The sequence below is a fragment of the Tiliqua scincoides genome, chromosome 5 (assembly GCF_035046505.1).
Source record: "Tiliqua scincoides isolate rTilSci1 chromosome 5, rTilSci1.hap2, whole genome shotgun sequence".
Lineage (NCBI taxonomy): Eukaryota > Metazoa > Chordata > Lepidosauria > Squamata > Scincidae > Tiliqua > Tiliqua scincoides.
The window spans coordinates 123,596,442-123,611,229 of NC_089825.1; the positions used below are offsets into that span (position 1 = coordinate 123,596,442).

A 14,788-nucleotide genomic window follows, 5' to 3' on the forward strand; every position below is an offset into this window, starting at 1 on the left:
CAATCGGTGAGGGGCAGTGGAGACAGCAATGAAAAAGAGGAAGGGCGGTGACAAGGAACTCGGCAAAAAGGCGGGACTAGCGGGGAGCGTCAGCCAATTGAGGGCAGAGAAGCCAAACCAGATATCCGTGTTGACGGGAGGCCGGAGAAGCTCAACCAATCGGAACCGAACTGAGGGGGGGGGAAGGAAAAGAGTGGGCGGGCTTAAAAGAGCACCCAGCCAATAGAAGACCGCACCGGCAAGAATTCACCAATCCGATCACAGGCAGGACAGAAAATTAACCCTTCAAAGCCATGAGGCACCTGACGTCTACAAACGACGCATGGGGCGTACAAGCGGCAGCGTCCGTCAATCAAGCGGTGTGGTGATACTAGGATTAGCGGCTGCCGTTGATTGACGTGTCCCTTAACCAATGGAACGCCAAGATGCGAAAGACGAACGCGAACGGGCATCAATAGAACGAAAGGCCTGAGAGGCGTTTCCTGTGGGTGTGGCCTTGTTCGCAGATGAGCCAATAGCAAAGGGGAGGGGGTGGTTCGAGGCTCAACTGACGTTCTCCTTTGCCAGTGCGCGCGCAAGAGGCTTGAGGGTACAGTACTAGCCAAGCGCCAATGGAGATGGGGAGGGTTGAGGCGGGAGCGAGGCGTTGCTAGGAGACTGCTACTGATTGGCAATTGGGTTGGCGAATGAGAGACGAGCTGAAGCGCCCAATGGGAAAAGTGCCTCAGGGTAAGTTTTCTGAGGCGTTTTTCTTCACTGCTTGACCAAACTCCCAGAATCCTTTGCAGTCATGTCAGGCTCTCTTAGTGTGCAGGGCGGCAACTGCGCCATGCTTTAGCCTTGCTCCTAACCCCCAGGGCGTGTGGTGGGTGGGGAGGCAGCTGAGGCAGAGCCTCCCCACCGGAGTCCTTCAAGGAGCGCTGCCGCGTGAGGCGCTCCTCGAAGGACTCCGGTGGGGAGGTTCTGCCTCACCTTCCTCTCCACCCACCACACATCCCTGCCTTATAGCCAGTCAGACGACTGGCCCACCTAACTATTTATTACCCACATCCCTGGTCCCCCAACATTTTTTGCATGGGTTGTACTGCATGCGCACCTCACCCTGTGGCAGCGCTTTTCGAAGGACTCCAGTGGGGAGGCCCTGGCTCACCTGCCTCCCCATCCACCAAGTGTCCTTGAGTTTTAGATGTGTGCACGTTTACATGAGTTAATAAACATATATGTAATGGTTTGCCTTTTTTCTTCCTGGCTTGCCAGGAGGAATTCCACAGATTCTGGTGCTGTTTTCTCCAGTGGTTCCCAAACTGTAAGCCCCCAGGGAGCCACGAAACCAGCCTGGGGAGCCACGGAATCCTCACAAAAAACCTGCTGCCCTATACAGTGTATAAGGTTGTGGCCCTAATGGGGAGCTGCGGCCAGTGGCCCAGTAGGTCAGGGGAGCTGCCATTCAAAAAAGTTTGGGAACCACTGCCATCAGTCCATCTTGGAAAAGCTTCTTCATCTTAATTCCTCTCACGCTGTTTCTCGCCGCGTTGTTCAGAGGGCGCCAGGTCTCCTGGGTTTTTCTTTTGGGGCTGGGAGTACAGGAGGTACAGCTCTAGGCTAGCAGGGAGTGTTGCCTTTCCATCTTGGGCATGTATCCAGGAGGAGGATGTCAGCTCAGCACTGGGAGCTGGAAAAAGCTGAGTGGATCAGGTTACCCTCAGCTGAAAGGATGGGCTCTATCCTTCCTGCACTTTTCTCCATCTTGGCACAACATTCAGTCTCTCCCCTCCCTTTGTCATCAGTACATATCATTCAGCCACCCTCATAATCACCAATGTTCTAAACTTTCATTTTCTTTTACCTTATATTTCTTGTGTCTTCCCTCAATGTTTCTTACTTCTTGCACCTTCATTTTATCTCATGTGTGTCTTTTGCAGGAATAGGTAAAAACACTACTGCCCCATCACCATGGCATCCCTGGATGCCCCATTGCTCCTTAATGCCCTCTTTATATGGGTTTTTTGGGGAGGTGAGACAGGAAAATGTTACATTACTGTATATCCACATATTGTTGTGCTCACTTAGAATCCTACTAATAGTGGTAAGACCTACCAATTAGTCTAGCTGTTTTTAAAGCAGTGGAAGCAGCTGTTTTAAAGCAGCTTAAAGCCCTGAACAGCTCACAACAGGAGATTCATCAAGGAAAGGAGTCCCCATACCGTAAAACGGACAACCAAAAAATACTGTTTCTACACAGCATCCTCCTCACACCTCTCCTGCCTCTGTGTTCGCTGTTGGTGGTACTCTGTCGGCTGGATTTCATTCCAGAGTCTCTTGTTGCTGATCCCTTTACTAGGAAGGAGGAGAAATGGGAAGGTTTGAATGGCTGCTTGATCCTTGAATGGAGCTTGATCTTTTCAGCCAACAATATTCTCTCTCTCTTTCTCCTTACAACACATAGCTGTAGTCTTTAGAGAAGAAATTTTTGGAATTAGAAAGTCAAAGGAGGGAGATAAATGAAAAGGCCTCCCATTGCAGGGAAACAGAGATCCGCTGGCTATCTTTAGGATCCTCTGCTTTTACCTTGGTGTCTCACAAGTGACAGCTGGGGCCAACCATCCCAAAAAGGAAATTTTCTCAGGGACATTGGATACCCTTGGCTGGGAGAGAGGGAAGAAGGGGTGTATTCAGCTTGCTTCCTACACTAAACTCTGATGTGTGAGGCCTTAAAACATGCCTCAGTAGAAGGTGCTCAGCATCCTTTCACCTGGCCACGCTGAGCAGCAATCTGAATGCAGCTAACAGCCCAGCTGTTCAGTGGCAGGCCAATTTCTGGTTCAAGTATCCCATCATGCCCATGACTGGCCTGGCCCTGAGATAAAATTAGTCCCATTCCTTTTCCTTTATCCATGCCAAACAGTACTACCAGATTTTAGGACTAGAAAGTGCCACCAAGTTTGAAGCTCCTGGAAGTTTCAGAGTGAGGTTGATTTTTTGTACTTTGCAAATATTCGTTTGCTGAATAAGAGAAATATAATAAAGTGAATGCAGGATTTTTGAATTTCATGCAACAGATGTCAAAACGCATCTTTTCCACAAAACCTTTAGCATAGCCCTTTAGTTCCTGTACTCCATTTTAATAAAGTCTCTGTACTGTATGTGCAACTGAAATAAATGCATATTCTTTTCCTACTTAAGCTTGCCTCTATTTCCCTCCCCTGTGTCAAATTTTAGACTGTAAGCTCCTTGGGGCAGGGAACTGTCATCTTATATTTTGTTCACCAGTGATGCTATGTAAATAAATTATTATTATTGATTCTTTGGGTCTTGGCAACGATCAGATGAGTTGTAAATAGGGACCAAGGGACCAATTTGTCCCTCCCAGTTTGGGACAGGGCCTGCTGTGTGTTCAGGGAAGAAACTCGGGTACCCCTGGACATTTAAGATCTTAGATTTCTGGAGTGGGAACTGTCAAATATAATATACATTTTCCTTCTCCAAGAAAGGAGCTGGCCCGTTTGCGTTCCTCAAGTCTATTTCTGGATTCTGGTTACCCCCCACCCCCACCCTTGTAGCCAAACTTGAAGATGTGACTATAGTTAGCTGCCCCGCCTCCTGCAAGGGGTCTCTATATAACCCCAGGGGAATTCACACCCTGTGTCTAGGCTCCTCTGCCTTCTGGCCCCTGGGACATCCCCATCGCACCCACAGCTGCTGTTCGCCCACCCGCTGAGAAAAGATGGTAAGTAAGATAGAAGGGGTGCTGGCACTGAAAGGTTCCTAAGGACATAAGGTTTAAAGGAAACTGGCTACCCCAACTCCAGCCGGCCAGTCTTGTGGAAATGTACAAAGTGGAGAGAAAATGAAAAAGGAATATCTGTTGATCAGTCTCTTGATCTGCTCTTTCTTCCTAAGAGAGAGAAGACGGCAATAATGCTCTTTGATGGTTCTGTGGGCTGTTTTCCCCTTGACATTGATCTTTCCTGTCGTCTCTCTTTCACTGATACCCTTACCCATTCCCGTTTCTTTCCACTTTCACATTTCCCATTCAGGCAAGAGAAATGTGTGTGTTCTGTGGATACGCTGGAGCTATTGAAGGCAAAGTGGAGGAATGTGTGTCAGTGGGGATGCTGAGGAGCAACTGGGGTATTGGCAGGAGGAAAAGAATTAAGAAGTGAAGGCAAAACAGTGCACAGGATGTCATATTAGGGAGAATGATTGGACATCTGTCCTGTACTCCATGCCCCTTGTGGTCTCCCACTAAACTCACATACAGCATATATCCGTCTCCAGCTGTCTTCTCCTTAATAGCTCTCCATTTCCATTGCTCCTCTCAGCACTCTAGATCTCCCTGGTGAATTCTTTCTGCCCCAGATATTTCTTTTCTTTTTTTTCCTGGAATAACGTAGCAATATGGTTTTCCAAACTGGAAATTAATTCTGAATTCAAAGACAACACCCCCAACTACAGCAGGTGTTTGGTGGGGTGCAGGCTTAAGAGAAAGTGGATTTGATTTTTTTTTAAGGAGTAAAGGACAGCTGCAGAACAATTGTTGAGCAGGCAGAAGCTGCAGGAATCACATTTCTGGAGACTGAAAAATCCAGACCCCAAATCCCTCACCCAATCAAGGGTCCTCTTGGCCAGACCAACGCCTAAACCCTCTGCATTGGTGGCAGCCGTTGCATGTAAATGCACCATCAAGGGGTGGGCATGGGGCTCCTTGGAAGGCCCAGTGCAGGCTTTGCCCAGGGCCCTGGTAAACTGATCACCAGCACACATGCATCATCGATCCAGGCCTCCGTGTGCTGCCAGCAGAGACTGGGCGCATTGCTTACACCCAGGTGCTTACAGAACACTCTGAGCCACCCAAGCAAGCAAGCCAAGCCTGCCTCTTGCACTAAGTAACACATCCTCATGGGATGTCATCTGCGTTGCTTACGTGGTGGTGCAGGGCTTCCCAAACCTTTACAATTCTAATTTCAGAGGCTCAGACTCTCTTCATAGCTCCTTGCCACACAGATACACTTCTCCCTGGGGATGGAATTCACCCTGCAGTGGTTTCCATCCACCCAGTCATAGTCCAGTCCAATTTTCTTTGCTGTCTGTCATTTCTAGGTGGCCATAACTTACCCGTTGTTGTCGTGCAAGGGGCTAATTAACCTTCATTTCCCCCACCTCACAACTAGCACTCTGAGGCTATTCTTTTTCCAGGGGGTTCAGAGTCTGGTTTTAATGCATCAGAATCCTCCTCCATAAGCACCTTACCATTCTTCTCACATCTTCAGAACTGGCTTTGTTGTCGCTTGTCACAAGCTGAAATCACAGTTTTCAGTAGTTTGGGGGCACACAGAAGAACTCTTGGGCACGTTTAAACTCACATTCTATGGTACTTCACCTTGGACCACTGTTGGGAGGGCAAGCTAAGGAAAAGTAATTGGTTCCCCTTTGTCTGGCTTCTCTTGCCACGCGTAAGGCAAGGCTTAAAAAGCAGATTGAGGTATTAATGCTGCCATTTATGGAAGCCGCCCTGGGCAGTATTTAATATTACATGTATTAGTTCTAGGTTGATAATGGTTTCTGGTACGATATTTTATTTACCCAAATCAGTTTTGCTCTGTCGTTTTATATTTGCTCAAACTGTCTCTTTGCAGGAAAATATCAGGCAACTATGGATTTTTATTTAATTCTTAGTGAGAACCATTTGGAAGCTAAAAGATACCGACAATTTCAGGAGACTGTACCATTTGCTGAGCCCCCTCCCCCCAGAGAGGGAGAGAGAGAGAGAGAGAGAGAGAGAGAGAGAGAGAGAGAGATCAGAATTAAAAGTATTTGCTTTCAGATACCTAAAATCTATGTTTGTGGCATATCTCAAATACTACTGAAACCCTGCCTCGCTACTTAGCAGGAGCTCCTAGACCTGCCATTTCTCAAACCAACAGTGCTATTTCTTGATAAGTAAAAAGTGGCTTGAGCTTCCGGATCACACAAAATGATTATTTACACACATTATTAGAAAATGTTTCAATGCACATTTTGGAGTCTCCTGACCCTTCCTCGCTCTGTTTATGGAAAATAACAAAGACTAGTATCAACATTATATTTTGGAGCTATGAACCTAATATTTGAAAAGGATGTGGGAATAAATATTTCTTTAAAAGTGAAAATAAACCTTTTGACTTTCCCCCCCCCCAATGTTAGTAATGTATAAAATTGTCAAAAATGTTTTACAAAACAATATTCTGCAATCCTCTCAATGTTTCAAAATCTCCAGAAACCTGTAGGAAGTGTGCCACCTTTTCCATGCTCCATCTTTTCATGCCATTGATTGGACCGATAATTAATTCCGACCTTAATCCATTACAGGCACCCAAGAAGGCAAAGAGAAGGGCAGCAGCGGAAGGAGGAAGCTCCAATGTCTTCTCCATGTTTGACCAAACACAAATCCAGGAGTTCAAAGAGGTAAGAAAGGAGGAAAAGGTGGTGGTAATAGATGCAATTCAGAGCTAGCAAAGGACACACTATGTTGTAGAGGTCCACATTCTGGGAGAAGCTTCAAAGATAGTTTCCCTGCTAATGCACCATCATCCCTGTCTGCTCTGTCTGGGATTTTCTCAGCCTCAGGTATGCAACTGTGGAAGTATAATGTAAGGGCTTAGTTTTGACTCCCGTTTCTGGCAAACATATGGAAACCAGAAATAAAGATAAGGGCCCAGTCCTATCCAACTTTCCAGCACTGATGCAGCTTCAATGCAGCCCTGACGTAAAGGAACAAAGCTTCCCTTACCTTGTGGAGGCATCCATGACTGCTTCACATTATAGAATGCAGTGCATGCCCTGTTGGCACAGCTGCATAAGAGCTGGAAAGCTGGATTGCATGAACAGTTGTTATCAGCCAAGAGAGCAGAAGGCTAAGAAAGAGGTGCAGTAAGAATGTTCAGATCTGCAGATAACTGCTTTAAATAGCCTAGGAATCACATGTCCTTGTGATCAATGAGAGTATGGAGGAATTGCTTTCAAATTATGGAATAATTTTCTAAGCATAAAATACCCAGGGAGCCCGTGAAGTTCGCATACATACTGGTACATATCTTTAAAACCACAAATAGGCACTAAATGGTGAGTTCTTGAGATTGAATTGGTCCTTTAAAAATGGAGGGGCCAGAGTATCTGAACTCTTATCACCTAATTTCATCAGAGAAGGCCACAACCACACTAATCTTCCTTCCTAAGTTGCATTTTGACCCTTAATGGGTCTGTCAGATGTAGATAATGGTGAACTTTCCACGGTTCTAAAGGGTTTCTCAAAGAAGGAAAGAGAGAGAGAAGCGCAACTTTGACCAAGTTCTCCTAAGAAGGTTCCTTTGTCTCTATAGGACAGCGTAGCTAAGGGCCCAGTCTTATTTCCCAGTGCCAGTGCGGCCATGTCAATGAGGTGCGCACTGCATCCTGTGGTGGTGGGACAGTCAAGAGGCTTCCTCAAAGTACGGAAACATTTGTTCCCTTACCTCAAGGCTGCATTGTGGCTGCAAAGTGCTAGAAAATTGGATAGGGTTGGGCCCTTAAGCTGCAATCTTATACACTCTTACATGGGAGTAAGCCCAATTAAATTCAATTGGGTTTATTAATGAGTGGGCGTGGCTAGGATTACACTGTTAGAAGAGCTGAAATTGTTGGCCCCACCTAGTCTTAGGTATTTCTTGTTTCTCCTCCAACTCTTTCATTCTGTAAGGTAATTCCAACCTCTCACACACACACACCATTTCAATAGCTTCTCTTCTCTACTAGTAAACCCAGTTTATAGCAAAACTCTTCCATTTAGTCAACCAGTGTGGTGTGCTGGTGAAAGAAGACCTCCTTCCCACACATCTAAGAGTCTTGGTTTCCATTTCAAAGAGGCACTTCCGTGTCCTTTTGCAGTGGCTGCTGCTGCCATAACTGCCCCACAGCAGCACTCCCCCACCTCGAGAATGGTGGTGTTTCCTTTCTGGGACCTTTGAGATGCAGCAGGATCTATTTTGAGCAAGGGCAGAAGGAGAAAACAGATGACAACTGTGCTTGGTCAGAGCAAGTGGTAGCTCCTTACAAGGAGTTCTTTGGACACAAATGCAGGGTGATGGACCTGGAGGAGGGCGCGAAGCAGGACACCTTGTCCTCAGCTCTTTGAAATTTAAACTCACTGTTAGAAAGGCTAAGAAACCTCTTCAGTTCTAGGGCTTAGTCTAGAGAAAAGGCAATTATATTTGTGTTGGGACATGCAAAGAGATGGCATCGCTCATTCCTATTGCTTTGGATGTTTCTTCAGCCTGGTTTTCTCCTTCAAGCTACACTTATCAACCCATTTTCGATCTCTTTCTTTTTGATGACCACCTAAAGCCTTTGGTGCAAAAAGCAAACGATACCACTGGAATAATATATATTTATTTATGACGCTTATATCCCACCTTTCGTCCAAGGCAACGTGTGTGGTTCTCCTCTTCCACCTCCATTTTGTCCTCACAATCCTGTGAACTAATTAGACTAAGGCTACAATCCTATTCACACTTTCCTAGGAGTACGCCCTATTGATTATAATGGGACTTACTTCTGAGTAGACATGCATAGGATTGGGCTTTAAGAAGAATGGACTGACTGAGATCACCCAAACTGGCCCAAAATTTGAACTGAAGCCTTTCCCACTGCCTTCGTCTTACATTCTGATGACTCATCAAACCAGATTTTAGAACAAGAACTTCAGTTTCTCTTCTGGCTGGGCTAGATGAACCAGTGACCTGATTCCATATAAGGCAGCTTCATAGGTTTATGGAGTCAGTTTTGCTATTTATGGTATGGAGCTTAGTTCCACTTGCTGAGGTCTTTTTGAGGGTGGGGGAAACGATTTAATTTCCTTAGATTGTACAGCTTTTGTCTGATGGGATCAAAATTTCAGAAGTGGGTACTCTTTCATGGTGCAGTGCATACACTGTAAACTCCTCTTTTCCTTACATTAACAGTACTATATCAATGACCGTAATAGTTACCGCTACTGCTGCATTGACTGTCTTCACATCCACCCATGGGCAGTCAGTGTGGCTTTTGTGCATGGAATGTGTGGTTCTCACAAGATGGGTTGGCAGGCATTCAGATGAGGTTCACCAGGAGAGTGCTTCTATTGCTGGGAAACAGCGTTTCCCCCTCCACTCAAGCCAACATGTTGAGTTGCTGGGAAAATGCAATTTCCATCCCCAGCAATTAGAATTATTGCCTTCAAAATGAAAAGAGAGTCAGCAGCTCTTCCATGTCTTCATTCCCTGGAGAACTCTGCTGTGCATGCTGTGGTACCTAGCACAAATCTGCAGCGCAAGGCAGAAAAGGGGAATAATACTGAGTGGATTATGCTCCCTCCCACCCCGCCATCCTCTGGAGACCTCATCAACAGCTCCTTCGGAATGTACCACCTGTCCCCTTAGGGAGGGGTAGTGAGTTCAATATGAGACAGAAGAAAATTGTTTCCATTCCTGGTGGAAGCGAAGAGGGATATCAAGTGACAGGCGGCTCTAGGGCACAGCTGCAAAGAAGCAGCAAGGGGAGAGGCCCACAAGGCATAATGCCATCCCATGATTAGTGAAGAGAAGTGGTTGAGAAGAGAACTGAACAGAATGTTAAAGGATGTTGAGGCCAGTGCACAAATTACCCACAAATGGTGGCAAGGGGTGGTCTGGTCAGACACTGGCCAAGGGCCAAGCTGTTCAGAAGATCCATCAACTCCAAATCCTCCATACTGGTGGTAGTTTAAACAGGGTCCAGTGCAGGGATTTGCCGCAGGGATACTGCTTCCAGCAGTACAGGATGTCCTACTTAGATCATCCAACCAACTCATCAAAATTCCAGAAAAAGAGATTTGGCGATATCCCTGGCAAATTTTTACATCCCCTGCAATAGCAAAGCTGCTCTTCTGCCAACCAAATTGCCTATTCTTGACCAACCTTCACTGGACCTAGCTAATTTTTTTCCTGTCTCCTAAATATCATAACTTTTTAGATAGAAGCCACTAAGATATCTCTACCTTCTTTTCCTGTTCTCTTGTTCAGATGCACCCAGTTCTTTCTTTCTTCTGATCAATACTGTGCTCTCAAGAACATTTCATTCATTTCATTGTTCTAGAGTTGTCCTTCTTCAAATGTGTTGATCTAAACTGGAGATGGTATCCAACTTTTTATCAACCCATACTTAGAAAGGAATGACTTCCATGCTGTAGGATTAGAAAGGGAGATGGCTCCAGCCATCATCCTGAATGCCAAAACATTATCCTTATCCTCTCCCAAATGGTTCCTGAAGTCTGGATATTCTGTTTAATATTCTTCACAAAGGACAAAAGATGACTTTTAAAGCATGTTCATGCAAAATTAAAGCTGCTGTGGGTCAACCTCTTGGACATTTATACAAGGATATAGTGGGAATGGAAAAGGTGCAAAAGAGGGCAACTAAGATGATTGCTGGGCTGGGGCACCTTCCTTATGAGGAAAGGCTATGGCGTTTGGGCCTCTTCAGCTTAGAAAAGAGACGCCTGAGGGGGGACATGATTGAGACATACAAAATTATGCATGGGAAGGATAAAGTGGATAGAGAGATGCTCTTTACACTCTCACATAACACCAGAACCAGGGGACAGCCACTAAAACTGAGTGTTGGGAGAGTTAGGACAGACAAAAGAAAATATTTCTTTACTCAGCGTGTGGTTGGTCTGTGGAATTTCTTGCCACAGGATGTGGTGGCGGCATCTGGTCTGGATGCCTTTAAAAGGGGATTGGACAAGTTTCTGGAGGAAAAATCCATTACGGGTTACAAGCCATGATATATGTGTATGTGCATCCTCCTGATTTTAGAAATGGACTATGTCAGATGCAAGGGAGGGCACCAGGATGCAGGTCTCTTGTTATCAGGTGTGCTCCCTGGGGCATTTGGTGGGGCCGCTGTGAGATACAGGAAGCTGGACTAGATGGGCCTATGGCCTGATCCAGTGGGGCTGTTCTTATGTTCTTATGCTCTTAATGCAACATGCACAAGGTCATCACTGCTACAAAAATATAAACACTGGTTGGTGCCAACTTGTGTTTCCTTGGGATGTACATGGGCACCTAGGGGGTGCCAACAAACCATTATGTCATTATGAAAACACATTTTACCAACATCAGTTGCTGAGCTATACTAAGTTAAATGCAAATTTCAAACCAAGCTTAGGAAGCTTCTGCAAAATATTTCTGCAAAGGTTGTGTGTCAATACAATACATATCTGCTCGCATTCCTGGTTGTCCTATGAGAGTGTGCAGTGAAATCTTCACACCCTCCTTCCTGCAAATTCTGTATGCAAATCAAGGGTGAAACGCAGAATTCTTATATTTGTAGGAAGGGGGATTCCCCTCCAAAAAAAACATTTTGATGTTGTCAAAGTCTGTAATTATTGTCAAAGGCTGTAATTATTTTGCAGGGTAACTAGAGGTGAGTTTTCTGAACCTTACCACAATTACCTTCTCTCTTTCCCTAGGCCTTCACTGTCATTGACCAGAACAGAGATGGTATCATTGACAAGGAAGACCTGCGAGACACATTCGCTGCTATGGGTAAGGCAAGAGAGAAAGAGCATGCCAGTGCAAGGAAAAGCAAGGCTTAATAGCTAGTGGACACCCCCTGCCCATCCCCCCATGGCTAATATGCCTCCCCCTGTCCTTGCAGGACGCTTGAATGTGAAGAATGAGGAGCTGGAAGCCATGATCAAGGAGGCCAGTGGCCCCATCAACTTCACTGTCTTCCTCACCATGTTTGGAGAGAAGCTGAAGGGTGCGTGATTTCCTCCACCCCACCCCTCCTTCCTAACTGATGGCATATTCTCACCACTCAATATCATACATCTTTCCTTGTCTCACCAGGTGCCGATCCCGAAGATGTAATTAATGGCGCCTTCAAAGTCCTGGACCCCGAGGGCAAGGGCACCGTCAAGAAGCAATTGTGAGTATTTACCCCCCAACCCAGGGAAGGCACTGGGCCAATTTCCATGTAATGTCAAACCACAGTTTGGCTCATTGACTGCCTCCCTCCCCTCCCATCCTGATTCCCTCCCTGACTTGGTTCTTCAGGATGTAATTTGCATTTGCATCCAAATTGGCAAACTGTGGTCTGTGCTGGCCTTCCATACCAGAACTGGAAACCATGGTTTGGGGGCAAGTTCCAGTTCTGGTGTAGAGAGCAAATGAAAACCATAGTTTGCAGACTTGGGTGACAGCAATCTGTGGTTGGCTTGAAACAGCAAGTCAGGAAGAGTTCAAAGCATGTGAGTGAGGGAAAGAAAGATGGGAGAAGGGAGTAGACAAGCAAGGTATTGTAGGACTTGGTCTTAAAATTGGTCTTCACAGTCCATTGCCTGCTGAGCCCTATAGAGATGCTGAAGACCAAAGAACCAGGCAGGACTTTCAGAGGAGACACTGAGCTCATGCAAGATTGGGGGTGAAGTGATTGGGAAGCAAATGTTCTCCAGAATATGGAGCTCCTCAGGTTGGAGGATTTGGGGACATTCTGATAGGAGTTAACAGATATTTGGGGATCCCTGCAACACACCCTATTCTCTTGCCTCATCACAGCTTGGAAGAACTCCTGACCACCCAGTGTGACCGGTTCACCCCAGAAGAGGTAAGGGAGCATTCAGTGGTTGATTCACCAAAACAGAGGACAGAGCTTAGCCCTAAAATACTTTTCCAAAATCAGGGAGTAATAAGGAGCAGGGACAAGGCATTGTTTGTGCCCCCAGAGTAATCACAGCTCATATTCCATGTCCACACATGAGGTTGTATCATAAGGTTTTCTTGCAATTATGCCTTCCTCTTGTGGAAGGACTGAACCCGTTGGGTACATCCTATGGTTCCCAACCTGGAAAGTGCTACTTACAGGAAAGCTTGAACTCTTACAGCTGTGCTGTCTTAGTTTTCTGGGTTTCTGGGTGGGAGGTGGGTAGTGATGTTGATGGAGAGGGAGTTGTGGCAAGTCTTGTAACAACTGTAAATGAATATCTTTTACAAACATAAAGCAGCCTTTTTTTCTCTTGAATCCCTCACTCTATTCATCTTTTTCATCTATATACCCTTTTCAAGAAATGTACTTGCATTAAAAAAAAGGCATATATTTCCTGAATATTTCCAGCACTGATGTAGCCCCAATGTAAGGGAACAAATGTTTCATTACCTTGAAGAGGCCTCCATTACTGCCCCCCCCCCACTGCAGGATGCAGCGCATGCCCTGTTGGCAAGGCTGCATTGGCGCTGGAAAGTTGGATAAGATTAGGTCCTTATATATACTCACAAACATTCACAATTGTTTGTAGAGCCAAAGGTCACCACAAGAAATAGCAGGTAGTGTTTTTATTTCCTAGGAACAGAAACTGATCCACACTATCCGGTAACTTCTCATTTTAACCTTCTACTTCCTCCTGCAGATCAAGAACATGTGGCACGCCTTCCCTCCAGATGTAGCTGGCAACGTTGACTACAAGAACATTTCCCACATCATCACGCACGGAGAGGACAAGGAAGGGGAATAAACCCAAAATTTCCCACCCTTGCTTTGTGGGGGAATCCACCCAGACACCCCCAGGCGGGGGAGTTTCCTTTACGCCGGTCCCTGATGATCCACACACTTTTGTATCCCAGCAATATATATGTCAACCTGTTATTTATTATTGTTATTTGGGGAGAAAATTTGCACCCCCAAAGCCAACCCCTGCCCACCTCAACCAATCTTAATCTGACCGGGACCTTCCGCCATAAAATGTCTTAATAAAGACGAAGACATCTCTGTTTCTAATGCCCCTGTTGTTACAGTCTGTCTTTCCTGCTCTCGTTTAGGACTCCCAATGGTCTCCCAACCACTTTACTGATAAGGCCACATCTCCTTATCTTTCAGCCTAATCCTGTGGTTTTCACCAACATAGCATGTAGCCATGCCAAAGCAAGCTGCCCTGCATAATGGGCTTATAGGGAGGATTGGGAGAGGTCTGGGAAAATATTTTCCCTTACCTCCCTGTAAGCCTCCCAATCTCCAAATTGGTCTTTTCAGACCTGCACCAGCTCTTTAGCTGATGCAAGTTCAAGGGGGTATATCCAGAGGGGATAGCATCCGGTGCAAGTCCCCCACGCCTGGTGCCACTCTGTCCTGCCTCCAACAGCCTCCCACCCTCCCCCTGTTATGCCCCCCTGCCCTGTTCCACCCTCATCACTGACTCACCTTTGTCAGCAGGTGCTCCATTTCCCATAGTTGCAGGCTGGGGAGTGCTTGCCTCTCCATGGCTGGAAAGTGCATTCTGCTGCCAGAACACCAGGGGGCCTGCACCAGCTCAATAACTGGTTTGGATTGTGCTGTCATGTGATTAAAGAATGGGGGAAAGGTGGATTTTTCCCCTTGCAATGCACACTTATGGGTGAAGTGGGATTGTGAAGTGGGATGGGTGAAGTGGGATTGTAACAAAACATTAATAAGGAAGCAGCCTTGAAAAGATGGCTGTTTTATTGACTAGCTTATGAAAACTACCTGCGGCCAGAACAGAGGGGGCGCAACACGAATACGTCATACACATTTGCCAGGTGACAACCTGGAGACCACATCTCTGCCTTGATGCTGTGGGAATGGAGGCAACCTGCTGTCCCTCCCATGTCACTGGCAACCTGGTTCCTCCCACACTGCAGTCCCCTCCACACTGCAGCAAGTGGGACAAGAGAATGGCCGAGAGATTCATGGAACAAGCTAGCTAAAAGCAAAGCAGCTTTCCCTTCTCCCACTGCTT

The 14,788-nt window shown here is 46.2% G+C and overlaps 1 protein-coding gene across 1 annotated transcript; it reads left to right on the top strand.

Annotated features, from left to right (window-relative positions):
• The first annotated feature begins 641 nt into the window (after positions 1–641).
• On the top strand, positions 642–13,807 carry MYL11 (myosin light chain 11). The gene is made up of 7 exons (XM_066628983.1): positions 642–729; positions 6,349–6,444; positions 11,507–11,582; positions 11,695–11,799; positions 11,889–11,967; positions 12,597–12,645; positions 13,445–13,807. The coding sequence occupies exons 2-7, from the start codon at positions 6,409–6,411 to the stop codon at positions 13,547–13,549; spliced, it is 450 nt and encodes a 149-aa protein (XP_066485080.1). The 5' UTR covers positions 642–729; positions 6,349–6,408; the 3' UTR covers positions 13,550–13,807.
• The last annotated feature ends 981 nt before the right edge of the window (positions 13,808–14,788 follow it).

Coding starts and splice junctions, on each gene's coding strand:
- MYL11 (XM_066628983.1), top strand. CDS start 6,409: ATGTTTGACCAAACACAAATCCAGGAGTTCAAAGAG. Junction 6,445..11,506: donor AAATCCAGGAGTTCAAAGAG/GTAAGAAAGGAG, acceptor CTCTTTCCCTAG/GCCTTCACTGTCATTGACCA. Junction 12,646..13,444: donor ACCGGTTCACCCCAGAAGAG/GTAAGGGAGCAT, acceptor TTCCTCCTGCAG/ATCAAGAACATGTGGCACGC.